This window comes from Vicugna pacos, chromosome 36 (assembly GCF_048564905.1).
Source record: "Vicugna pacos chromosome 36, VicPac4, whole genome shotgun sequence".
NCBI lineage: Eukaryota > Metazoa > Chordata > Mammalia > Artiodactyla > Camelidae > Vicugna > Vicugna pacos.
This window is the reverse complement of record NC_133022.1, coordinates 3317016-3343074: the sequence shown is the minus strand read 5'-3', so window position 1 is coordinate 3343074 and position 26059 is coordinate 3317016. Positions and strand designations below refer to the sequence as shown.

The 26059-nt window shown below is 48.6% G+C and overlaps 1 protein-coding gene across 1 annotated transcript; it reads right to left on the bottom strand.

Moving 5' to 3' along the window:
- Positions 1-428: 428 nt before the first annotated feature.
- Positions 429-26059, bottom strand: URGCP (upregulator of cell proliferation). Its single transcript, XM_072955499.1, has 5 exons — positions 25904-26059; positions 12076-12146; positions 5569-5619; positions 5311-5349; positions 429-3702 (listed from the first exon to the last, which is right to left on the bottom strand). Exons 1-5 carry the CDS (start codon positions 25915-25917, stop codon positions 1109-1111), a joined length of 2769 nt encoding a protein of 922 aa, XP_072811600.1. The 5' UTR covers positions 25918-26059; the 3' UTR covers positions 429-1108.

Genomic DNA, 26059 nt, shown 5'->3' with positions numbered 1-26059 from the left:
ATGAAAGGCTGGCAGCGAGGGGCTGGGCTGGGGGTGAGCCTGGGAGGTGTGAGTGACCAGGAAGCAGAGGCACAGGGCTGAGCCATCCGGTACCTCATCCATTCTCTGCCGATGCAGCCGTGTGGGCAGGGCAAGCCGCTTACTTTCCTCATCTGTAAAATGGGTTCACGACGGAGCTGTTCTGGAAATGTCTCCTATGGAGGCATTTACTTCAGCTTTCCAATAATGGCCTGAAGAATGGATCTGTGCCTACAGAGCAAGGACGCGATGGCCTTTTCCAAGACACCTGTCTCAGGTGTCCATTATTCCAGATGTTCTAGAACGCATGGTCCTCAGACAGATGCTGGGGTCCTCTTTGAGGAAACAGCAAAATCAAGGCCCACAGAGGACCCTGCTCGTTACCGTCATTTGTGCACTCACTACTTGAATTCATTCAACACACATTTATTGAGTGCCTACAGTGTGCCCGGCCCCGGGGGTACAGAGTTGGGTGATGTAAGGCCCCTGATCTCAAGGAGCTCACAGGTCTAGGGGAGAGGCAGACGCGTGCACGGGGAAGTCACGACGCGCGTGCTGAGTGTTGTGGCAGGGGTTTGAACAAAGTGCTGGGCGTGCGACAGAGCCAACGGGGCCTCTTCCCCGGGGCGGGCTCGGTCCATAAACAGGGTGCCACGGGAGCCCTCGCACACCGCGGGCACTCACTCAAGGGGCAGGCTCCCTGGAGGGAACGCCTGCCTCGCTCTGCTTCCTCGGGGCACCTTCCCGGCCCTATCCCGGGTGCCACCTGCCCGGGCTGCCGTGGCCAGGAGCCACTCTCCCCGCCAGATGCAAACGACAGAGAGCAGCTATGCAAAATGCTTTGGCCTCGAGAGGAGTTCAGAGACAAAGAGCAAGTGACTGCTCGCGTCTACACCGCCTGCCCCAGGGTTGTTACACTCCCGAGAGCATCTCCGAGCTGCTCTGTGAGGTGACTTCCTTTCCTAACACTGTTCGGGCAACTCCCACTTGCCTTCCCTCCCAGGGGCCGGGCACCGCCCCACGGGGACGCGCTCGCACCAGGACAGGCCGCTCACCGCGGGCCTCTGGCAGCTGGCCTTCTGCCGACCACTCACAGCCGTCTTACCAGCTCGAGGAGCTGCTGAATGTCCTTGTTCTGGTTGGAGAGGCCATTCCTGATGTTTTCCAGCAAGCACCTCTTCAACTCAAAAATGGCTTCGCTGTACCCCGAGCTCACAGCGGCCATGGGAGGCACCCCGTGCCACAGGCCAGGGATGTGCCAAATGTGCTGCTTCTCAGGGTCACAAAAGGTCAGGTCGGCCAGCGTCCGGAGCCCGTCGCCCTGCTTCTCCATCTGCGCCGCGGCCCTGCTCACGTCGCCGGGCTGATCCAGGAGCTGCCGCCTCTCCCTCGGCTTGGAGCCGGGGGCGGACACATCGTGAAGGTTCTGGTACACAAACTGACAGTTGGGCATGTGCCCCGTCTTCTCCAGCCTCAGAAACGCGTGCAGGATAGCCGGCGGGATGTCCCTCGTTTCCGCCAAGCTGACCACGGTGACATTGCTCAGCCCCATGATCAGCGTGGCCAGGGAGGCCTCGCGCTCGAGCCTGTCCCCGGCCTCGCTCAGGACCCCGCCGACCACGCCCCCGGAGTCTATCACCAGGATGTGGTCGCAGCCCAGGTCCTGGCTGAAGCTCTCGGCCACCGTGATCAGCTGCATGAAGGCCCCCCGAGGACCGCAGCCCCTTCCCGTGGCGAAGCGCAGCCCAAACATGGTGTTGAGCAGCGTGGACTTGCCCGTGCCCGGCACGCCGAGCGCCGACAGCACCACCAGCCGCGACCTCCGGTCCAGGCGGCCGTGCAGCTCCCGCAGGAGGCCTGTGACCCAGCGCAGCGGGGTGCTCAGGGTGCTCCCGTCGACCAGCTCCAGGGGGAGCCCCCGGAGCAGCAGCTCCAAGGCCAAGCCCGGGAAGTGCGCGAAGCGCCTCTGCCCGGCGGGCAGCTTCCCCGCCTCCACGAGGCAAGTCTCCGCCTCGTAGAACTGTCCCATCTCGCGCAGGAAGTGCTCCACCCCCAGGGGCTCGGGCCACAGCGGCTCGCTGAGGTCCGCGGCCCCGCAGTGCTTGGGCCGCAGGGCGAGAATCGCCTCCGGGGCCGGCCTGGGCCTCGGCGGGGCCAGCCGGGCCAGCCCCCACTCCATCCACCTCAGGAAGTACTGCCTCTCACCCGCGGAGGGGCTGCTGATGCCCCAGACGAACTCCTGCAACCCCCAGGGGGGCGCGTGGCCGTTCTGCTGCATGCGCAGCTCCAGCAACCGATGCCGCAGCTCCGCCCGGTGCTTCTCGGGGGGCTCCGCCGCCCACTGGACCTGGCACAGCTCCCTCTCCACCTGGGCTGCCTTCCGCCACGGGTCCCCCTGCAGCCTCAGCTCGTCCCTCCGGTAGGCGTCCGCGTCTTTGATCTTGCGGGTGATCCGCTCCATGCGGTCCTTTGCGCGCTGACACTCCTCGCAGTCCTCGTCCACCCGCAGCCCCAGCTTGCGGGCCGCGCCCGCCATGTCCTCCACCGACAGCCTCCGGCAGGGCGACCGCGTCACGTGCGCCACGATGGCGCGCACCCTGCGCACGAAGCCCGCGCCGTCCGTGCTGCTGACCTTGACCAGCACGTGCGAGTGGTCCATCCTCAGCACGGGAATCAGCCTGTTCAGAAAGCGCAGGTTCGTGTTCCGCTTGCCCCGGTAGGGGCTCAGGATGAAGTAGTATTTCGTGGCCGAGCCCTTGACGGAGGACAGCAGTTTGTACTCCTTCTTGCTGATGTTGTCCGTCAGGATGAACACGGCCGAGGAGATCTCCGTCAGGAGCTTGAACTGCAGCCAGTGAGACCCAATGTCCCCTCGCAGGTTCAGAAAGGCCACCGGCTCCGGGAAGATGTCCACGTCCTCCCTGCCGCTGGGGAGAAACCAGGAAATTTCCACCAGCCCGTCTGCAATCTCCCGGGGGTTGGTGCCCAAGTTCAGATCCCGGTGCCAGAAGCAGTCCCGCTGCCGGTGGCCGGGGCTCAGCACGGCGTTGAGCAGCTGCGACTTGGAGTTGGTGCTCACCTCCATGCGCACGAAGGCGAAGGCCGGCGCCCGGGCCAGGACCACGCTGTCCTCTCGGAAGCTGCCCGCCGCCCTGGGGGGCTGCGGCCAGCAAGTCCGCACCGTGCCCCGCAGGGCCCACAGCAGAAACACGTGGTCGTGGTTTTCCGAGTCGGGCAACACCAGCGGGAGTGCAAACTGGCAGAGGGCCATTTTTAACACGATCTCTTGCTGCAGGAAGCTGTCGGAGGAATGCAGAAGGGCGCAGAGGAGGTCCAAGGGGTTCACGGGCGTGTCCGGCGTGGGCAGCTCGGAGAAGGAGTAGATGTCGGCAGAGATGTCGTCAGCCGTGTCCCAGTACACGATCTCCTCCTCCATCTGGCTCTCCTTCTCCGCAGGCCTGGTGTCCGGGGGCACGTCCAGCACCATGGTGGTGCTCCTGGCCTCGGCGTTGAGGGCCTGCAGCTTCCTGAGGAAGCTCCAGGGCAGGTCTTTGGGGGCCTGGGGGGCCCAGTTCTTCATGCTGTCACTGCTGATCTGCAAGGAGTCCTGGAGGCTGAGTTTCTGCCCCTGGTACGTCTCTAGTCCCAGCAGTGCCAGCATTTCCTGCAGTCTGCTCCTCTCCACTGTGGAGGGAAAGGAAGACATAAGTGGTCACCGTGCATGTCAGGGACCCAGGTGACAGGTGGGGAGGGAGGGCCCAGCAAGGTGGGGAGGAGATGGCCTCCTTCAGAGCACAATGCAGGCACTCCTAGGCTACCTGAGGCCAAGGCAGAGGTGACATCACCCACACCAGATCCAAGTGCAGCCAGGTCCGCACCCTAGCTGGGGGTGCAGGCCCCACTCTCTGCCCATGCCCCGACTCCCTCCAAGACACCCCTGTGCATCTGCCCCACCCTCTGGGCCCCGCGGTGGAGCTGCGCACACGGACACCAAGGATTTCCTACAGGGGTGCCCTCACTGATTCGCTGTGACCTTCTTGTTCATGTGGTTTCCTCTTTGCAAACAAGTTGGAAACTTTGTAAAGGAAACAGGGAGTTTGTTCCTAGGTGTGGAGTGACAGGAACCACAGATAAATAACATTTTGCAAACCTGAAGCCAATGATACGGTTTTGAATTTTCAGTGTATTAAAAAATATTTGGTAGAGATGATCGTTAAGTCTGTGACCGTTCTGACTTTCAACCGTAACACCCGATACAGTATGAATTCTTACACGCACCAGATGCTCAGAACAGCAGTGCCACCTGCAACGGTTCCATCCAGCACCCCTGCTCTTGGCCGCGGCATCTTACCAATTTTCATAGCATATGTATAATTTACTACATATAGTGAATAGCCTTTAAATACTAAATATATTCACAAAATAAGTAAATACAAATCCTGCTGAGCTCCAGGACTCTCTGCATTCCTTTCTCAAAAGAGGAACGCCACACCCATCATTCTACCTTAGGTCCTGATGGAAACCACAGGAGGGAGCGTAGATGTCAGCCGCCTTTTTTCCCAGGAGGTCATATGATGGGCTCAGGACCCCTCCTGGGTGAACAGCGGGATTCAAGGCACTGGAGAAGGGGTGCCTCATTCTCCTGTGGGGGTCCACTTGCCACCTAACGTCTGTCTGCAGAAGCTCCACCCTCCACAGGGGCTCAGGAGCGCTACTAGCAGTGTGGCTGTGCCACCGCCCCAGATTGCTCGGGGACTGGCAAATGTGATGCAGAAACACTAGAACTGCGCGGGGAGTTGAAATCCATCACAGAATTAACTCAGGTTTCTGAGTGCTACCCGACAGGGACCAGGGATGTTGTCTTCCTCATCCAGACATAGAATAACTATTTTGAAGTAGGGTGGCGGTTAAGTGCGACAAGGAAAATCCAGGGCAAACGAATCTATTTATACATGCACTTCTGCCCAGTCCATGACCCTTGGCGGATCTATAAATGAAACACGGGGTCAGACAGATGGTTCCCAAACTTGGCCGTGCTTTAGAATCACTTTGGGAACTTGTATAAGATAAGATTTCTGGGCTTTGCCTCCAAAGATGCAAACTCACTGTGTTACTCTATAGGGTAAACAGCAACCCAGAGTTGCTTCTCAGGTAATATTATTAACGGCACATAAAATGGTCCAGTGCTGGTCCTGATGCGGTCAGGCGCTGGAACCATCAGCCCAGAGGATGTGCTCCGTCAACAGGGCAGGAAGTGAGGGCAGAGGCAGGAAACAGACGGAAGAAACATACCTGTTGGGAAGTCACTGTCCTGAGCCTCGTTTGTACCGTCTAAAAAAAAGCAAAGGAAAATGAAGTGTCAATCAAATCAGGGGGCCTGAAATCAATTGGAGCTAACAAACTAACTTCAGCTAAACTCAGAACCCTCTCTCTTTCTCGGTGACGTAGCAGTTTCCCCCAATCGTTCACAACACAAAAGCCCTGTCATTTTTCCCATTCCCCAGCTCTTCCCCCAATCCAATCTGCTGCCATAATGAAGTCGTCTCTTACCTCCATAATGAAACTCGCAATCATCTCCTTCCATTTCTCTCCATTCCAAATCTGGAAGGAAAAGAAAAAAAAAAAACCATACATCACAGTTTTATCAGCAAGTTAGGACCATTCTACCAAAAAGCTCAAGTGAAGAGACGGTGGTTAATGTTTATTTTGAGTGTCATTATTGGCGTCAGTTTTTCCTCTGTAAATTTCACTTGCTTACTGCCCCAAATTTGACACAAAGTAGTAACAGCCACACACAGGATAAACGATTTGCTCTGGGACATATTCCTTGCAAAATGTACTAAATTTTGTGAAAATGAAATGTTAAGTAACTACATGAAATTTATACAGGTTAGTGTTTGATTTCAGAAACGATTTAAAACAGTTGATATAAATCCCTTGGCTCCATTTCAAATCACCTCCTACAAAGTCCATTTTTAATCTCTCATAAGGAGTTTCTGTTATCACGTAAAAGATGCACGTATATGGGGGAGAATGTAGAGTGGGGAATAGAAATGATTTACAAGTAAGCTGTTTCTTGTTCAGAGTCTCTAACAGCATGATATATTCATCAACATTAATTAATTTTAATTACTGAATGTATTTAATTTAGAGCCATTCAGATATTTACATTGGGAAAAAAACCTTAAAACTCTATAGATTTGCTAGCAAAGGTGGGATGGTGGGAACCAGACTTCTCTGTACAAATTTTTATTGTTTTGACTTCTGATCCAAGTAAAAGTATCACCTATTTCAAGATTAAAATTGTATTCTTAAAAGCTTACGAACCAGGAGAATATTCTGACATTTTCAGATTTGTTACTTTTCTCATGATTTCCATGTAATCAGATGGATAAACACGACAATTCAGTCTTTGATGATGATGTCTCTGGGGGGACAGACATGAAGAGTTGGAAAAACAAGAGAAAAAAAGGAAAGGGGGGGTCCAGAAAGCATGAGAAGATGAGAGAAGACACAGATGATTCTCATAGATTAAGCTGGCGCGTTGAGCAGTCAAAAGATTATTTTATTCACAGTGGACAAAAAAGACATCGGAAGAATTTCTCCAAGGAACCCAAAGTGCCATCTGAGTTGGTAAAATGGCTAAAGCAGACACCTAGAGGAGGCCACAACGGGGTCGAGGTGGCTCTGAGAGAGTAGTTTTGAGCTGGAACCAAGGAATAAATTTCAGACCCAGAGAAGACAGAACCTTGCTTTGCTAGTAATGGGAGACAGAATCTGATTCACAACAGAAAGGTCACAGGTGGCTGAAGGCAAAAGCGCACAAAATGGCAGAAGGTTGCGCTGTCAAAGGAAATTGCCAAGGGGGCGTGGTCTCATCACCTCAAGCAGAGAGTTCTGGAAGCCCACATAAACATTCGTCACTAGCAGAGTATGGTAGGGGCAGAAGACAAGGCAGAAGGGCTTCGGACAAGTACACAAGTCAGCAGCAACTACAGGAAGCGAGCAAGGACTTGGGACCGTGGGCCAGGGTCTCCACCGTATTCCCTGCTGGACAAGAACTGGTTAGGACTTGAGCCCCAACCCACTAGGAACACGGGGCTCAGACAGAGCACAGGGAGCAGACTGTGGGTTCACTGAGATGAACTCCACGTGGGGCGATTAAAACCATTCCCACCCATTAAACTGAACGACTTTTTTCCCTCAATTATTATAGTAGCCAGTCCTCACGCTGTAGAGTTTTTCACCAAATTTTGAAATATTTGCAACTGGACAGTAAATGGACATTTAAGACACTGTTTGACTCCTCTGGGCTATTAGTGTTAAGAATGAGCTATGGATTCCCACGTGCAAAAAGAATGAAGTGGAACTGCTCCCTCACACCATACACAAAAATTAACTCAAAATGTATCAAAGACCTAGACAGAAGAGCTAAAACCATAAAACCCTTAGAAGAAGACATGGGGTAAACCCTCATAACCTTAAATTTGGCAATGAATTCTTAGGTATGACACCAAAGCACAGGCCCCAAAGGCAAAAGAGATACATAAATTGAACTTCATCAAAGTATCAATTCTGTGTGCATCAAAGAACATTAGGAAGAAAGCTAAAGACAACCTACAAAATGGGAAAAATATCTGTAAATCATATGTGATTGGATCTAGTATCCAGCATTCATAAACAATTCTTACAACTTCACAACAGAAAAGGAAAAATAATTAAAAATGGGCAGAGGACTTGGATAGACTTTTCTCCCCAAAAGATAGACAAATGGCCAAAAAGCACATGAAATGAAGCTTAGCATCGCTAGTCACTAGTGAGATACGAATCAAAACCACAGTGAGATGCCAGTGCACCCCTGCTAGGATGGAGACTTGAAAAAAAAAAACAGAAGGATGGAAAATAACAAATGTTGACACAATAGGGAAAAATTGGAATCCTTGTATGTTTCTGGTGGGACTGTAAACGGTGGGGAAAACAGGCTGGCTGTTCCTCAAAAAGTTAAACATGGAATTACCATGTGACTCAGGAATTTCACTCTGAGGTGTATACCCCGAAGCACTGAAAACAGGGACTCAGACAAGTACATGCACGTGCATGCTCACAGCATCACTGCTCACTACAGCCAAAAGGTGGAAGCAATCCCAAATGTTCCTCAAGAGATGAACGGATAAACACAATGTTGTCCATCCATGCAAGAGAATATTATTCACCCTTAAAAAGGAACCACATGGGTGAACCCCAAAACAGTGTGCTAGGTCAAAGAAACTCAGCCAGAAGGGCACACATTGTATGATTCCGCTTATAGGAAATGAACAGAATAGATAAACAAAGATCTAACACAGATTTAATGGTTCCTATAGGGCCCGGGCGGAGGGAGGGTAGGGAGAAACTAGACATTTTTTGAAAATGAATAGATAAGAAGTGATGATTGATCAACTCTGAATGGGAAAGTACTAAATGCCACAGACCTGTTCACTGTAAAATGCTTCCCCCCCACCCAAGATTTTTCCTTTCTTAAAATTGTGTTAAAATACACATAACATAAAATTTACAGTCATAAACATTTTTAAGTGTACAGGTCAGTGGTACTAAATATATTCACACGGCTCTACAGCCATCACCATCATCTGTCCACAAAATTCTACTCATCTTGTAGATATGAAATTCTGCACCTATCAAACAATCCCTCATCCGCCCCTCTCCCAGCCCCTGGCCCCACCATCATACTTTTTGACTTTCTGATACTGACCACTCTAACCCACACGAGTGGACTCATACAGTATTTCCCATTTTATAACTGGCTTATTTCTCTTAGCGTTATGTTCTCAAGGTTCATCCACGCCATAACGTGCTGCATGTCTGACTACTATTCCACTGTATGTATATACACCACGTTTTGATAATCCATTCATCTGTTGATGGACACTTGGGTTGCTTCCACGTCGGTTATTGTGAGTAATGACGCTACGCATCTGTGTGCACCAATCCCTCTTTAAGACCTTGCTTTTGATTCTTTGGGTATATACCCGGAAGTGGGATTGCTGGATCATATGGTAGTTCTATTTTTAATTTTCTGAGGAGGCTCCATACTGTTTTCCACAGTGGTTTCACGACTTTCCATTCCCACCAACAGCGCACAAGGGTTCCAGGTCCTCCACATCCCTGCCAACACTTGTTCTTCTCTGTTATTTTGATAGTAGCCATCCTAATGGATGTGAGGCCGCCTCTCACTGTGGTTTTTAAATTGCATTTCCCTAATCACTGGCGATGCAGAACATCTTTTAAAGGGCGTTCTGTCCATCCGTCTGTCATCTTTGGAGAAATGTCTGTTCAAGTACTTTGCCCATTTTTTTGTATCAGGTTATTTTTCAATGCTGAGTTTGAGTTCTCTGTATATTCTGATATGAATCCCTTATCAAATGTATGATTTGCAAATATTTTCTCCTATTCTGTGCGATGCCTTTATACTCTGTGGACAGGGTCTTTTGATGAACAAAATTTGTACATTCTCATGAAGTCCAATTTGTATATTTTTTCTTTTCTTGCAGGAGTCTTTGGGGTCGCATCCAAGACACTGTAGCCAAATCCAAATTCATGAGGCTTTTTGTCCAATGTTTTCTTCTAAGACACAGTTTAAGTCTTGCATTGAGGATTACATTGATCGATTTTGAGTTAACTTTTGTATATATTTTTAGGTAAAAGTCCAATCTCATTCTTTTCCATGCGAATACTCAGTGTCTCCTGCACTGTTTGTTGAAAACACTGTCCTTTACCCACTGAGTGGTCTGAGCATCCTTGTTCAACATCACCAAGATCCTTTTCAACGTTGTTTTAGTTATTCACTGTCCCTTGAGATTCCATATAAATTTTAGAATGGGTTTCTATATTTTTGCAAAAAAATATATCATCGGGTATTTAATAGGGATCGCACTGAATCTGTAGAATGTTTTGGGTAACATTGATATTTTAACAATGTTAAGTTTTCTGCAAGGGGGGGACAAAATAGGGGTAGGGGCTTAAGAGTACAAACTACCATGTATAAAATAAATAAGCTACAAGGATATATTGTACAGCACACAGAATATAGCCAATATTTTGTAATAACTATAAATAGAGTATAACTTTGAAAAATTGTGAATCACTCTTGTCACACCCGAAATTTATATAATATTGTAAATCAATTATATCTCAATAAAACAAGCAATACTAGTCTTCCAGTCCATGAACTTGGTACCTGTTTCTACTTATTTATGTCTCCTTTGTTCTCTTTCAAAAATGGGCTGGTTTCCCATCTGTATATTACACTTCAATCAACCTTTTCTTTTTAATCCTGTGGGTTGAAGAACTTGCTTTAAGTCTTAATGAAATATATGCTGAAGAGGAACTCACATACGTCAGGAAGGAAATATTTAAAAATAATTACAAAAGGCTTATTCGCTTTTGGAGAGACGCACAGAGATGGAACTTTGGGGAAGGACCCTGAGCTCAGGTCCCTGAGCCTCAGTTTCCTCAAGTGAAATAAGGACCAATAATAACTATCTCATGAGGCTGTTGTAAAAATCTTAATAGGGCAACCTAGCTCATAAGAGACCGGAAGGCCATTCTTTTTCCTCAGCCCACTCTTAAGTTTTCTTTCCTGGTTTCCTAAAGCAACACCCGGTAGCAGAACTTGTGCTGGAGCAAATGCTCCGTGTCTGCACCGTTCAACGTGCAGCCACTAGCTGCCTGGCTACCGAGCATTTGAAATATGGCTAGTGTGAGTGAGCAACTGAGTTTTTCATTTTGTTTCATTTTAAATCGTGTGCCTAGTGGCTACTGTATTGAGTAGCACGTTTCTAGATCTTGGGAAAAGAAAGGGCTTTGGGCAATTACTGCTTGATCCCACCTTTGCTGTAAACCTTGACCAACCTGCCATGAACTCCCACAGAGCTTACCTTCTAGAATTTAAGTTATGAGGACTGGGATTTGGGGCCATTGCATTCACTGTTGCTTCCTATATTCTCAGGGCCTATAACAAGGCCATTACATGGTAAATAGTCAATAAATGTTTGTTTGAATGAATAAAATAAAAAGGAAATTTGATTAACCCAAACTTATTTGCATATTTTGTGGGGCTATTTTGCATAACACTATTAATACCCAAGAGAACGCATTTTGAGAAGCACTGAATTAATTAAAAATGCCACATGACATCATTTATACGAGGCATCTAAAATATAATAATTATAAGGACACAAATGAACTAATTATTATTTTGATTTCTTGAATATATGTAAGCACATCTGACTGTCCTTTATGGCTGGGTTACCGCGTTCTGTTGATTCTTATTTTGTGGTTGGCTTTATTCCTTTGATAACTATGTGAGTTTAAAAAGCTAGAGATCTAATCTGTTCTTAGAAACAATAATTAGTACATGTATGTAAACTTAAAAAAAGTGCAGTATACTGTAGATATGTATTTACATGCAATATAATGTGTATGTGCAGTCGAACTATATTCTACATAATAAAGCTGAAAAAGGAGAAAAAAAAAAGAAAGATAGATTCAGAATGAGTTATTAAGAGAAATTAAGATATCTGGAGTGTGGCCACCATATCTCAGAGCTGAAGTCACAAGAGGCAGGTACAGCCCTATCGCTGAAATCCCCAGAGAAGGAGAAACCAGCTTATGGGGACCATAACCAAGAGACTACAAGCCCCAGTCCACGCTAGGGACAATCCCAGTTTACACCTTTTTGTCCCAAGAGAACACACCTTTCACTCTCCCAAGTGCCAAGTTATGTTCAGGATGGCAGGTACCACAACGTGCTCAGACTGGGGTGATGTGTTCCCGGCCACTGCGTGGTAATTACCTTTTTAAAACTGAATCCTATTTTGAATAGATGAGGGGAGCTCAAGAGACCCTTAAATGGATCTTGTTGTAAAAGGAAAAATAAAAGCCTTATGTGTGTTTATTTTTGAGGTCCGTGACGTGCCCAGGTGGTACTGGAATCCAGGATCCTAGTGGGACAGAAGAAACCAGTCTGTTTCCAGGTGGGTCCCAGCCCAGCTTTACCTGCAATGGCCACAGCTGTTCGTCCCTCGGATGCTTTTAATTCTGGGGCCACTTCTCCCAAATCTGAGCGTCTGAAACAATTTCAGAAGAAAATTGTAATTAAATTAACGGAAAACCACTCTCACCTGTCAAACTGGCTGCGTGTCAAAAATCTCTCTACAAATCCTGTTCTCACTCCACATCCTTGTCACTGGAATCTCAGAACCGAGCCCTGGGCATCGCTGCTTTAAAAAGTGCCCACAGTGAGTGTAAAGTGTAGCCACAGCTGAGAAACAATGGTCTAGAAAAACCAGCCCTCCGAAAAACCTGCGGGCTAGAGCAAGGAGCTATTCAGAAAAACAGATAAATATACGTAACCATTTGACCAGTAATTCCACTTCTATCCTAAGGGAAAAATTAAAATTTAGTTACAAATATGTTGATGCCAACTTTAAACATAATAGTGAAAAACTGGATGTTTTAAATCGAAGTCCAGTAACGGGGAATTATACTGCAGACTTAGTCTTTGGACCTCATTTTGTGGGCAAAAACATGTTGTATGATATGCTATGTAATGATGGTAACAATACGTTCATTAATGAGGGGAAAGTCAGGTTATGGAAGAGCATGTGCAGTGTGATTACTACTTAATAAAACTGTGTCTATTTGTCGATAGGTGTATACAGGGAAATCTGGAAGGATGTTTATCAAAAGTTAGTAGTGGGGACAGGAAGGGATGACCCTGAATTATTTTAAGTAGGTTTGATAAGTACAGTCTATTCAAGAATAAATTATTTTATAAATGCTGGAGAGGCTGTGGAGAAAAGGGAGACCTCCTACACTGCTGGTGGGAATGCAGTTTGGTGCAGCCACTGTGGAAAACAGTGTGGAGATTCCTCAAAAGACTAAAATTAGACTTACCCTATGATCCAGCAATCCTACTCCTTGGCATATATCCAGAGGGAACCCTAATTCAAAAGGACACTCCAGTGTTCACAGCAGCACTATTTATAATTGCCAAGACATGGAAACAACTTAAATATCCATCAACAGGTGACTGGATAAAGAAGATGTGGTATATTTATACAATGGAATACTACTCAGCCATGAAAAATGATAAAATAATGCCATTTGCCGCAACATGGATGGCCCTGGCGAATGTCATTCTAAGTGAAGAAAGCCAGAAAGAGAAAGAAAAATACCACATGAGATTGCTCATATATGGAATCTAAGAGGAAAAAAAAAGAACAGAAATATGAAACAGAAACAGACTCACAGACACAGAATACAGACTTGTGGTTGCCGGCGGGGGGAGGGGAGTGGGAAGCGATAAACTGGGAGTTTGAGATTTGCAGATACTGACAGGTATATATAAAACAGATAAACAAGTTTATACTGTAGGGCACAGGGAACTATATTCAATATCTTGTAGTAGCTCATGGTGAAAAAGAACATGAAAATGAATATATGTATGTTCATGTATGACTGAAGCATTGTGCTGTGCACCAGAAAGACACAACGTTGTAAAGTGACTATACCTTGATTAAAAAAAAGAATAAATATTTTAGGTATATCATAGGAATGAGTAAATGTGTTGATTTCATCAGAAGTCAGAGCTCCACTGTCGGAGAAAGGGCGTACAAATGAAAGGAGTGGAGGAAGTTAGAAAAAGATCCAGAGAGGTGCCCTGGAACTGGAGGTCCTAGTGTGCATGCATGTTAGCGTACACATGTGTCCACTTGCGTGTATGTGTGTGTATTTCCTAGCTCTGTCCACTGAAAGGGCCATGAAGCAGAGACACTACCTGTAGCCGCGAGCACACCAAGCACCTTTCGACATCATTCCACGCTGAGAGACACCAGGTCTCCCTGGAGAAACTGCAGGTCCCGGAGCCGCAAAAGAACAAGATGAATCTGAACATCTTATTTCAGAAAATTAGGAAGTAGTCCAAAAAAAATTTAAAATGCTGGGGCATCTCACAGGACACAGGAGCCAGCTTGAAGGGGCTCCCACTATCAAGTGTGCGTCGATCTGAGTGTGAGCATAAATCGTAAGACAAACTCAAAATGGAATGTTGTTAGAGGGGGACAGCTGTATTACCCCAAGGTAGGAAAGTCGTAAAAGACTAAGGAAACGTTCCAGATCCAGGGTTGCTAAACAGACAAGGACACAAAACACAGTAGCTCGCCCGAGACTGGAGGTCAACTGACTAAACTGAAATACAGGTGAAACCAATGTGACATTTCCTGATGTTGATAACTGTACGCTGGTTATGTAAGGGAATATCTCTATTCTTAGGAAATAAGATGCTGAAGGATTTAGGGATAAAGGGTAATGATGTATATAAGTTACTCTCTAATGGTTAAGAAAAAATTACATACGTGTGTATTTAACGCAGAGAGAGAGAAAGAATGATAAATGAGAATGGTAAATGAGCTAAAATGTTGTGAATGGGAGACTCTGGATAAGGGACCTTTTTAATTTTGTAATTTATCCGTAAGTAAAAATTATTTCCAGGGGGGAATTATACCTCAGGGGTTAGAGTGCATTACCTAGCATGCACAAGGTCCTAGGTTCAATCCCCAGTCCCTCCATGAAAAACGAATAAATAAACATCTAATTACCTCCTCCCTCCAAAAAAAAGTCAGCATGTTAAACACTAAAAAAAAAAGAAATTAATTCCAAATTAAAAGTTTTAAAAATTAATAGTGATTAGTTCTTTCTGGGCATCAGTTTATCTCATTTGATTCTTTTTTTAAATAGAAGAGGTATGTATTGATTTAATAAAACTGGATGAGCTGTTATGATAATGCTGGGAGTCAGGGTCAGGGTCAGAATAAGATATATATGTGCCCCTTTAAACCACTTTATAGCACAGAATACTAAGCACCTCTGACTTAATCAGACCCTGATACTGACAAAAATGAGAGTTTTCACTGTCTTCTCTTCATTTTTCTGCAAAGAACGTATATTGCTTTTGTAATAAGAAAAAAGGTATCCTTGAGAAAAAGAAAATGTGACTGGTTAAAAATAGCTTCCCAGAGGGGACAAAGCAGACCTGGCCTGGAGGTGGCAGCAGCCACTGTGCTGAGGTCCCAGGCAGGAAGGGGCAGAGGACAGGAACTTATACCCCGGGGCGCTGCCAGGCCTATGCCCACTGCCCGCAGGCGCTCAGGACACACTCGCCAGGACAGGAGCTTAATTTCAACCCTGTCTTTTCCACGCAAAAAAGTGGAAAAATTAAGAGTGAAATTATCACAGGGGCAACTCTGAGTTTGTGCTGATTTCTGAAAATATAACTGTAAATCTGTACTTTATTCTTGCTAACAAACTTCATACTTAATTGAGTCCCTGTGTTGTAAACTGGAAGCCGAGCCAACTCTTGCAAGAGAACAGCAACAGAATTTGTGAAATGCTTTCTTTTTTTTTTATCTTGAGGTCTAGTCAGTTTACAATGTTGGGTCCATTTCTGGTGCACAGCACAATGCTTCAGTCATACATGAACACACATATATTCATTTTCATATTCTTTTTCACCATGAGCTATTACAAGATCTTGAATATATTTCCCCGTGCTGTACAATATGAATTTGTTTATCTGTTTCATATATACCAGTCAGTATCTGCAAATCTCAAACTCCCAATCTATCCCTTCCCACCCCACTTCCCTCTGGCAACCACAAGTCTGTATTCTATGTCTATGAGTCTGTTTCTGTTTTGTATTTGTTTTGTTTTGTTTTTAGATTCGACATATGAGCGATCTCATATGGTACTTTTCTTTCTCTTTCTGGCTTACTTCACTTAGAATGACATTTTCCAGGGCCATCCATGTTGTTGCAAATGGCATTGTTTTATCATTTTTCATGGCTGAGTAGTATTCCATTGTAGAAATATACCACATCTTCTTTATCCAGTCACCTGTCAATGGACATTTAGGCTGTTTCCATGTCTTGGCTATTGTAAATAGTGCTGCTATGAATATTGGGGTGCACGTGTCTTTTTGAATTAGGGTTCTCTCTGGATATATGCCCAGGAGTAGGATTGCTGGATCACATGGTAAGTCTATTTTCAGTCTTTTGAGGAAATCTCCATACTGTTTTCCACAATGACTGCACCAAACTGTGCAATGCTTTTTAATTTACAACTCATCTTTCAGTATTTGTATGGCCTGAATTGCATCCCCTCAAATTCCTATGCTGAAACCCTAACCCCACAATGTGACTATATTTGGATATGGGGCCTTTGGGGAAATAATTAAGGTTGAATGAGGTCATAAGGGTGAGGCCCTGATCTGATGGGACTGGTGTCCCATTAGAGGAGGAGAACCCCGCCCCCCCCAAGAGCCCGCTCTCTCTCTGCAGGTGAACAGAAAAGGCCATGTAAGGACACAGCCTGAAGGTGGCCACCGACAAGCCCGGGGGAGGTGCTCCAGGAGAAACTGAATCTGCCTGCACTGTGGTCTAGGACTTCCCACCTTCAGAACTGTGAGGAACAAATGGTAAGTCCCCCTCGTCCGTGGGACTTTGTTACAGGAGCTGGGCCACCCGACGTCACCCAGCTAGGAAGCTCAGGGCCAGAGCCCACACACGCAGCTTCTGGTTCCCTTTCGGCTCATTATCAATGGTCAGATGGGTTTTACGTGACTCCTAATTACAGCTAGTAACTACAAAAATCACCCAAACCAGCCCACCTGCCCACCCCCAGGTCAGCCTAAAAACCCTAGCCTTGCAGACTTGCTAAGCCGCCTCCTTTCTGTCCACCAGCCGACCAGGCCAAGAGACTGGAAACACACCGTGCCTCCAGTGGCCCCCGTGTGCCCTGTTCCACTTCCTTATTCGGGGCTATTTAGATTTCAGTCTTCTCCTGAGGCCCATGCTGGTCCTTTCAAGACTTCAGGGCACAGAGCCAAAAGTGGAATCCAGCTCAGGCACGGCCTGGGGGCCGCCAGCCCAGAGGTCCAGCCGGGGCCTGGGCCCCTGGACTTCTCTGCAGGGCAAGGGGTGATCCGAACGCCACCCTGAGGACAGTCCTTTGTCACTAAGTTAGGAAGCAGGTACCCTGCTTGCACACAGGGCTCCCTTCACGTCTGGCAAGCAGAATCAAGACCCCGACAACTCTGGGCTGTCCGCCTCACCGGCTGTCACCCCTCAGGACACAGAGCAAGGCGCACTTCCCTTGTCTTTTTCGAGGCACTTTGCTTCTTCACCTGGAGGTTCTCAGCCAGGAGATCCCCCTCTGAGATGGAGATGCCTGCGACACCTCGGAGTCGGGCCCTCCTTGGGCAATGTCCTTCCACGCCAAGAACAGACAGTCCAAACCCTGCAAGCAGGGCCGATCCCTAGCAGCAAGCCTGGCTCCTGCTCTGAGAGGTGCCAACAAAAGCGGATGGCACAGAAAATCGAACAAAACAGGGACTAAACCAGTGGCAGTTCCTTCCCTTCGTGTAGTTGGCAATATATTATTAATTAATTGCTTCACATGGCAACGAGTCTGACCCAGTTTTTTGCTGTTTGATGCAGACAGCTTTCAAGATATTCCCCGGCCCCTCCTGCCCTGCATCTGGGCCAGCAGACAAGACAGCCTGGGGGCTCTCTCCTTTGGCCCTGGCTGGGGACCCTCACCCCATGACAACCTCGGAAACAAAACAAAACCTGAGGCCCGTTGCTCACTAAATTAGTCATAAACTTTTTCAAACCCTCTTGGTGGGCTGAACGCTGTTCCCGACAAACCATATGTTCAAGTCCTAACCCCAGGGCTGTGAATGTGGCCTTATACGGAAAAGGGGTCTTTGCAGGTGTAACTGAGATGCTAAATTAAGATGAAGTCATACTGGGGCAGGGTGGGCCCCTAATGCAATGACTGGTATCTTTATAAGAGAACAACTTGGATACACAGAGAGAAAAACACGCTACAATGGAAGTGGAGATGACTGGGCTGATGCACCTACAGTCCAAGGGACACAAGGCCTGCTGGCAGCCACCAAAGGGCAGGACAGAGGCCTGGGACAGGCTCTCCCTCAGAGCCTCCAGAAGGAACCAATCAGCCCACAGTTTAGTTTCAGCCCCTTGGCATCCAGAACTGTGAGAGAAAAAATGTCTGTTTTCTGTAAGCCACCCAGTTTGCGGCACCGTGTTGGATCATGACTACCGAGCTGGGACAGTGTGTGCGTGGCCCTTGACAGCTGCGTTCGTTTCTGCCTCTTATCTTGACAGGGGTTCCCCCCTGCCTGTGTCTGTGTGTCTTCTCTGCTTCTGTGAGGGCGCCAGTCACTAGCTGACACCCAGTGCACCCCCATTTTAACTCATTGTGTCTGCAAAGAGTCTACTTTCAGAAAAGGCCACGTCTTTGCCCCAGGTCCACTCTGTGTATGTTTAGCACAAGAGGACATGGCTGTAAGCTGCACCCCCATCCTCCAGGCCCTGAAAGAGTTATGCTGGGGACGCACTGTGAACACGCACTACACAAACTCTACAAAACACACGTACGCTAATCTATGCAACAAGGCTGGCCATCCCTGCGCTGCGCTCCTCATCAGGTTGCTGTAAGGACCCGGAGAGACTTACATACACGAAGCCACGTTTATGGAAGGCGATCGCTGTTCTCTTGAATTTATCTGCATATTTATTTGCTGCTAGGAGCTTTTCCAGGAGTTTGAGGTTGGGATCAGACATAAATATCTGTGCTCTGAGCTTGCAGTCAGTGAGGTGGGGGGGGACAATAAACAATGTTTGAAAGTTTTAGATCGGGGGCACGCTGGGAGGTGAGTGCTGTGGAGGAAGCTGTGGACCAGGATGAGGGGACCAGGCATTTGTGAACAGCGGGGGGAGGGGGGGCGCTGCTGTAACTGGGTCAGGGCGGGCCTCCCGGGGAAGGGGACATGCGCGTGCAGACTTGGCCCCAGGTGACAGCACCAGGCGCCCAGCTCCCGGGGAAGGCATCCCAGGCAGAGGCCGGTGCGGCTGGCGCAGAGGGAGCGGTCAGGTGAGACAGCGTTCTGGGCCGCAGGAAAAGATTCTGGCTTTGACTCTGCAGGATGCTCTGAGCGCAAGTCAGCATTCCTGTTTCACGCTGAGACAAAACTAAAGAAGGTGAGGCCCGGGTGGGAGCACCAGCGGCGACAACCAGGGATGGGCTCTGAACGTCTCTGTGAGGAATTTCAACAGACTGGGAAGGCTGTGGGCGGGCAGGGCTGGAGGGGCCCACGGGCAATCTGGAGCCCACTTCTGGCCCGGGATCCAGGGACAAAGCCTTCGGAGCTGCTGAGCAGCACAGGGCTGCAAGGGGCTGGGGGAGGCTTAGGGAAGGCAGCGCCCCACCACGTACCCGAGAGACCACTGCTGGCGTCTTTCCTAAGGACACACCGTCTGCCCACGACAAAGGCAGAATCGGCTTGCTATTTCTCCGGGATAACTGAAAGCAATTATGATGTGCACAGAGCTGGAAAACCCAAGAGAGCAACTGAAAAGCAGCTGCGAGCAATGTGGGAATTCAGGGGATGCACAAAAAAAGTGTTAAAAACTCAACTGCCTTCCTGTACGCGAACAGAAGTTTAGAACTGTGGAAGGCACACTCCCACTAGGGTGTCAACAAGAAAAAAATTAAGAATATACATTATAAATGTGCAACATCTATATGAAAAGGATTTCTGAATTGGGAACCACTATGTTGTACATTTGTAACTTTATATATTGTACATCAACTGTACCTCGATAAAAAATTTATTCATAAAAAAAGAATTTCTAAATACTAAAGAATATAAAAGACTTCAATAAATGAAGAGGCATATTCTTTTTAGAGAGAAAGAAAAGCTTACCATATTTTAAAGTGTAACTCTCCCTAAATTAACCTGTAGGTTAATTTAGGCTCAAAAGCAGATAAGCTGATTCTATTCAGAAATATCTGCACAATAATAATCTGGAAAATTCTAAAAAAATGAATGGTAATGAAGGAAGACAAAACCTGCCAGACAGAAAAATATAGTACAATACATTAATAAATTAAATAAATCTCTGTAGTCCTGTTGCATGAATGAACAGAGCGTCCAGTAAAAGAAGAGCCCAGAAATTTTGTCCCGAATTCAAGTCGCTCGGAGTATCCGGTGATTATTCAGTTCCAATAAAGGTACATCCCTACCAATCCTTTCACCAAAATGAAAACTACCTGGATCTAAGAGCTAAATTAGAAAATGAAACCAAAAAAAGAAAATATTTAAAAATAAAAGATCTTCATAAAGTCAAAAGGCATATGACAGACAGAGGGAAAGAATTTGTAACGCATACAACAAAAGATTATTCGATTTCTCTGTGCACAAAGATCCACACGTCCGTGGGCAAGAGCTAAGAATCTAAACAGAAACAAAATAACAAAGCTGACCACCACAAGGCAGTGTGGGTTTGAAACAGAACAAGGAGGGGGACCCAGAATCCTTACTGTGCCCTGCCTCCCACGGTGGTGCTTCTCCAGCAAGGATGCAGGTTCTCAGACAGGAACAGAGTGCGAGGCACCTGACTTTTCATTTATGTCCCTTTTATACCTTTTGAAACTTTTACCATGTGTCTATATTAACTATTTTTCAAGGCAACTAAGAATTTTATAAAAAGTTACGATGCAGAGAATCTAAGACAGAAGCACCACTTCTGAACTATAGCAGAGAAGGGCTCCCTGAGATGCCGGTGGTCTCCCCCCCTCCAGCGCACCAGCGCCCACAGGGAACCACTCTCTAAGGGACAGAGCCACTTCCAGGTTATCCCATCTTCAGCCACCATAACAGCATAACAGCATAATTGAAGGTACAGCCACTCTGCTGATACAGCTTTTCATCCCAACAAACCAAGTAAACACATCCTTCCTTCAGCTTCCTCCACAACGTGCCAGAGACACTGTGTGTGTGCTCTGTGATCGGAACAAAACCCTGAATCCACGTTTCTGTTTGTGCCTCAGTAAGCAAATTTAATCCAACTATCCTTAATGGAGTCGTTCTGCATCAAGTTTTAACTCAAACTGCTTATGAGACGGGCCTCAGTTCCCTCATCTCTATAACTCGGGTAACAGTGCCACAGGATTGTTGTGAAGATTAAAAACTGTAATACACGCACAAGGACTTAGAACGGGGCCCAATAACACACTTCTTGGAAGTGGGCAGGATCTAAATTTAAAAGAACATTCGCTCAGACTGGAAAGCCCCTGCCACTCGTGATTCTGGGAAGGAAGAGGCTCCCCTTCGCGCTGGGGCACAGGCTGGCCGTGTGGCATGCTATCCGGGGAGGTGTTAACACAGCTGCCATCCAGGGTCAGGGAGGCGGGGTTCGGTGCGCTGCTCTGCAGAGCCAGGGATGGGTCAGTCCACACCACCTTCCTCCTTGTCTCATTTTCTCCAGTGGGGAGACGCTGCGGTGGCCGCTGGCTCACTGGGCAATCCCAGATCTACGGGCGAAGAGCTAAGGCTGCGTCCTGCTAGCAAAGCCACCTGCACGTCTTTGGAAGCCACTGTAGCTCCTGAGCAGAGGCTAAGGGCTCCTGATGGACTTCTCCCAGGAGCAGGTATATACCTTGTCTGAGTTCCTCAGTGTCTCCTCCCTGCAGTGTGACCTGTGGGTCCTCTGCTCCGCTACCCTGGCCTGGCTAGAGGACCCACCCTCCACCCACCGTAAAGAGCCCGGAGTTCTTCTGGCCCATGTGGCCCAGGCCAGGCTCCACTGGGAAAGCTAAGCCCTTGCCAGACGGGGAAGTCGGGGATCCTTTCCTTCCCTACAAAATGATGGCATTGGGAGATAATCTTTCTGGACAAGGAAGACAAAAAGTTAAGGGGGGAGGGTAGAGCTCAGTGGTAGAGCACATGCTTAGCATGCACGGGGTCCTGAGTTCAATCCCCAGTACCTCCATTAAAAAAAAAATTTAAAGTTACGTCTCAGGTACTTTTAAATGTCCAGTGGATGTTAATGGGAGAGCCTTCAGCTGCCAAGGGAGGTAAGTCCTGCAGGAGTGGCCAGGAGGGAGGGTGAGGTGTCCGGTGGACCCCCCTGCCTCCCACACCTTCACTCCAGGACAGGTCTGTGGCCTCACTCCTGGCCCAGCGCAGGGACTGCTCAAGTGCACGATGACCACATTTCCTGAAACAAAAACTTGATGGCATGAGTTTACTTATGGGCTGTGGGTGCTTAGAATTTGATGTTATCCACCGGATCAAAGACAGTGGGACTGACTACTTCTGAGGGATTATAAGGGGTCAGGGGTAAAGTTTCTCTCTTCATGGGGAGTGAAGGTGGCATTGGCTTCCTATTTCTTGACTCAGTAATTCCATCAGACAGCAAACCTGATGCCATCCCATGTTGGGACGTGTAGAGAACCCATAAAACCTGGTGATGGCACAACCGTTTATGAAGATGCTTTGGGAGCATCAGTTCAAAACCGGACAGGCCCGCTGACCACAATGACCACAATTCTTTGTTACCTGCTTTAGAAAAACACCTGTGCATGTCCAGAGGGAGACACTGAGGCGGGAAGCCCCCCCCAAAAAACCGGCAGGGCCCCCAGGCAAGGCCACTGCTCTCCTGCCGGCACCATCCGGCTCCCTGGCCCAGAGGCTCCCTCTCACTTTCTGCCTCTGAAACGGCTTAGTTACCCCTAAAATTCTATTGGTTCCCTGAGCTCGCTTCTGATTGGTTATTTCTCTCACTCCTGATTGGTCTATTTCTACAAAGCTTGTTCCTGGTTGGTCAACTTCTGTTAGACTTTATTTGCATATGATGTTGCAAAGTGTAAAACTGGCAGCCTGTAAAGGCCTGTGTAAACCTACAGACGGGGTCCAGAGCTTGGAGTGTTAACTCTCTGGGCCCGCTGGGGTAATAAACCTGAGTTCTCCAACCCTCCGAGTGCTGCTTGGTCTCTCGCCCGGATCCGAGTTGCTGTCACAACTGAGCCGTAACACCAAGCTGTAACACATTTTTCTGCAACAACACCAGCTATGCAGCGTTATCTTACAGAGAAAACTGGAGGCGCTCATAACCTATGCCACAGAACATCATGCAAATGTCAGATTTTAGGTGAATCTGGTCTTTGTTCTCACATGCAAAGAAAGCATTTCAAAGCAGATTGATGGGTGAATAAAGCAAGCTGCTGAACACTATGAGGCCGCTTATGTAGAAAGAGAGGAAATAAATGGTTAAGATGGCAACTTTTAGGTTATGTGTCAAATAATAAATTTAAAGATTCTGGGGAGGAAACGGCAAAGAACAAATATAACGTGTAAATACAAGGGAAGTTGTCTGTCCGGATACCTACCTAGGGTGGGAGGGAGTGAGTGGGAAGGGGAATCTAGGTCCACCTGTAAGGATATCTCTCTGGTAAAAAATAATAATAATAATGCCTTAATTTTAAAAACACCGAAATGTTGTAAGTGGTGGTCTATGGAAACTCAGACTACACTTGATTTTCATTCTCTGTTTTATGTTTGTTTTTCAAATTCCTTACCATTAACAATCTGAAAAAATATGTATTTTGCAGGTAACTAGGTTTGCTATCCATCTAGATAGGTGTGAATGGATGGTTGAGTAGGAGCCCATTCAAGATGGGCTACAGGTGATGAAGGCTACGGGCTTGGTCCCAGGAAAATACACACCGCCCGCCCCCCTCCGCAACCCCGCAACACTGCATACAATTTCAAGGAATGCAGGACCCTGGAAGCTCACCCATAAATCGTGGACCCTAGGTCATTCAGAACCTCTGTCTTGGGACATTTAAAGCTGAAGGGGTGAATGCAATCATGTACATGTACTGGGGATTACAGAGATGGGCTACAGAACCCAAGGAAACCTTAACAATGAAGGAGTAGGCAGAGAAAGAAGAGATGGGGGCTATAAGAAGGGAAGCCCACAGGAGAGGGTAGACGGAGCGGGTTGATGACCTCCATCTCCCCTGCCTGCTCCGCCTCCTCCACACTGCTGTCACATGGATTCCCCAAGAACTGGGTGACAAACATCCCTCAGTGAACAGTGGGCATCAAGCCCACAAAAGGAGGCCAGGTCCTGCAGTCTGGCCCAGCCTCCATCTGTGGCCTTGTCTCTATTTAGCTCCCAACACACTGGGCTGTGAGTCATCTCAAATGTATCTTTTTCCTTTGATGCCTTCACTCTTGCCACTTTGTTTTGCATAATGCCTAGCACATGGGTAAGGTCCTCAAAAATTGTCAAGATTTCTTCTTTCCTTCCCAGCTGTCTTACAGAAATTGCCACTTGGAAAAGAACACCAGATTTGGTCGCTCCTCCATGAACAGCCCAGGACAAATCATGGTTCCCCTGCCATCCCTGCCCTGAATCTCTGGATTTGTTCCCAAAACACCCAGTCTACTAGGCTGGATGACTGCTGACTTGAGAGAGGCCTGGGGATCTTAGGAAATCAGGTCTCCGTGTCTGGACTCTGGTCTACCAGCAAAGCCCGCAGACATCTGAAGATGGGGACTGTCGCCAAATTTATACATACCGTAATAAGTACACAGTTCTTTCCATGAAATATACTAAAAATTTTGTGACCTCAGCCTTACAATGGGTACCCTTCAGAAATCAGCACGAACCACAAACTCATGGGGTCATTCACAAACAGCTGGGGCTGCAAATATCAAATCTATGTCCCTGTAGCCACCTACAGGAGTGCATACCAGCCCAGCATTAAGTCCAGCTCTGATCCAGCTCTACAAAGTAGTGGGTTGGACACCAAATGCACCATCACTTTTTAAAGAGGCTCATGGCAGCCCTTCCTGCCTCCAGTCCATCCTGCCTCACCCTTTCCTGACAAGAGGGCCAGGAATGCAGAGGGACCTTGGACCTCTGGGTGAATCAGCCTGGCCTTCTGAGGGATGAGCTGTTTATTTTACTTCCAAGCTCGGAGCACTGGGTGCTTCTGACTGTTCCTCCCCAAACCTAGAAAGACAGCAGGTGGATGGAAAATGCCCATGACTTGGCTGGAATCAAATCCCTCTCGCTCCACTGCACTGAGCCCGTTCGCTCAGGGGCATGGTTCAGGCCTCACCTCTGAGGGCCCTCATATCCATCATCTCTGCCTCACGCCCCCACCCCCACCGGTAAAAGGCCTTCGTGATGTGTAAGGATGTAACAACTCGATCTGCTATCACAGACACTAGACCTAAGACACTATGAATGGCGGACAACACTCAAACGCAGACTATTAACCAACCAAAGCAATGACCTTGAGACTAAACGTTCCTCCTCTGTGAAGCGGGGCTGTTGGGTGAATGGAGTCACTCCCAGCTTTCGCGACTACTTAGATGATCAGACCCAAAAGTGATCATGATGAATTGCTGAGGCTTTATTTTGCAGTAAGGATTTTTTTTTTTTTTGAATTGCAAACTCTATGTGTCACCACCATTTCCTCAAAGCGAGAACACGCGGACAGCAAGACAGCAGAAGGGAGGTGAAATTCACACGGCGGCAGCCGCCGCCGCTACCCGGCCCCGCGGCGCAGCCCGAGCGGGAGGCCCGGGCCGGGCCCGCGGCAGGGAGGCCCGGCGCCGGCTCCGGCGCGCGCCGGCGGGGAGGGCGGCCGCGGAGCGCAGGGCGGCGGAGGCCGGGCGCGCGGCTCCAGGCCCCGGGCGCTCGGGGGGCCGGCGGGGGGGCCGCGCCCGCGCCCCCCGCCCCGCCCGGCCCCGCGCCCCCCGCGCCGCGCCCCCGCCCGCCCCCGCCCCCGGCGCGGCCGCCGCCCCTCCCCGCGGGCCGAGCGCGGCCGGGGCCGGGGGCTCTCGCGAGGCCGCGGCCCGGCCCTCCCGCCGCCGCGCCCCCCGCCCGCGCCCCCGGCGCCGCAGCCCCCTCCCCGGCGCGGCCGCCGGCGCCGCACTCACCCGGGCGACGCCATGAGCGCGGCGAGGTCTCGGCGCGGCCGCCGCCTCCGCTTCCTCCGCGCTGAGCGGCTCCGCCGGGGAGGGGCCTCGCGCCGCCCGCCCGCCCGCCCGCCCGCCGGGGCAGCTCCGGCCGCGGCGGCGCGGGGAGGGCCCGGG

Coding starts and splice junctions, on each gene's coding strand:
- URGCP (XM_072955499.1), bottom strand. Junction 5,620..12,075: donor AACAGCTGTGGCCATTGCAG/GTAAAGCTGGGC, acceptor TTTTCCTTCCAG/ATTTGGAATGGAGAGAAATG. Junction 5,350..5,568: donor TTGCGAGTTTCATTATGGAG/GTAAGAGACGAC, acceptor GCTTTTTTTTAG/ACGGTACAAACGAGGCTCAG.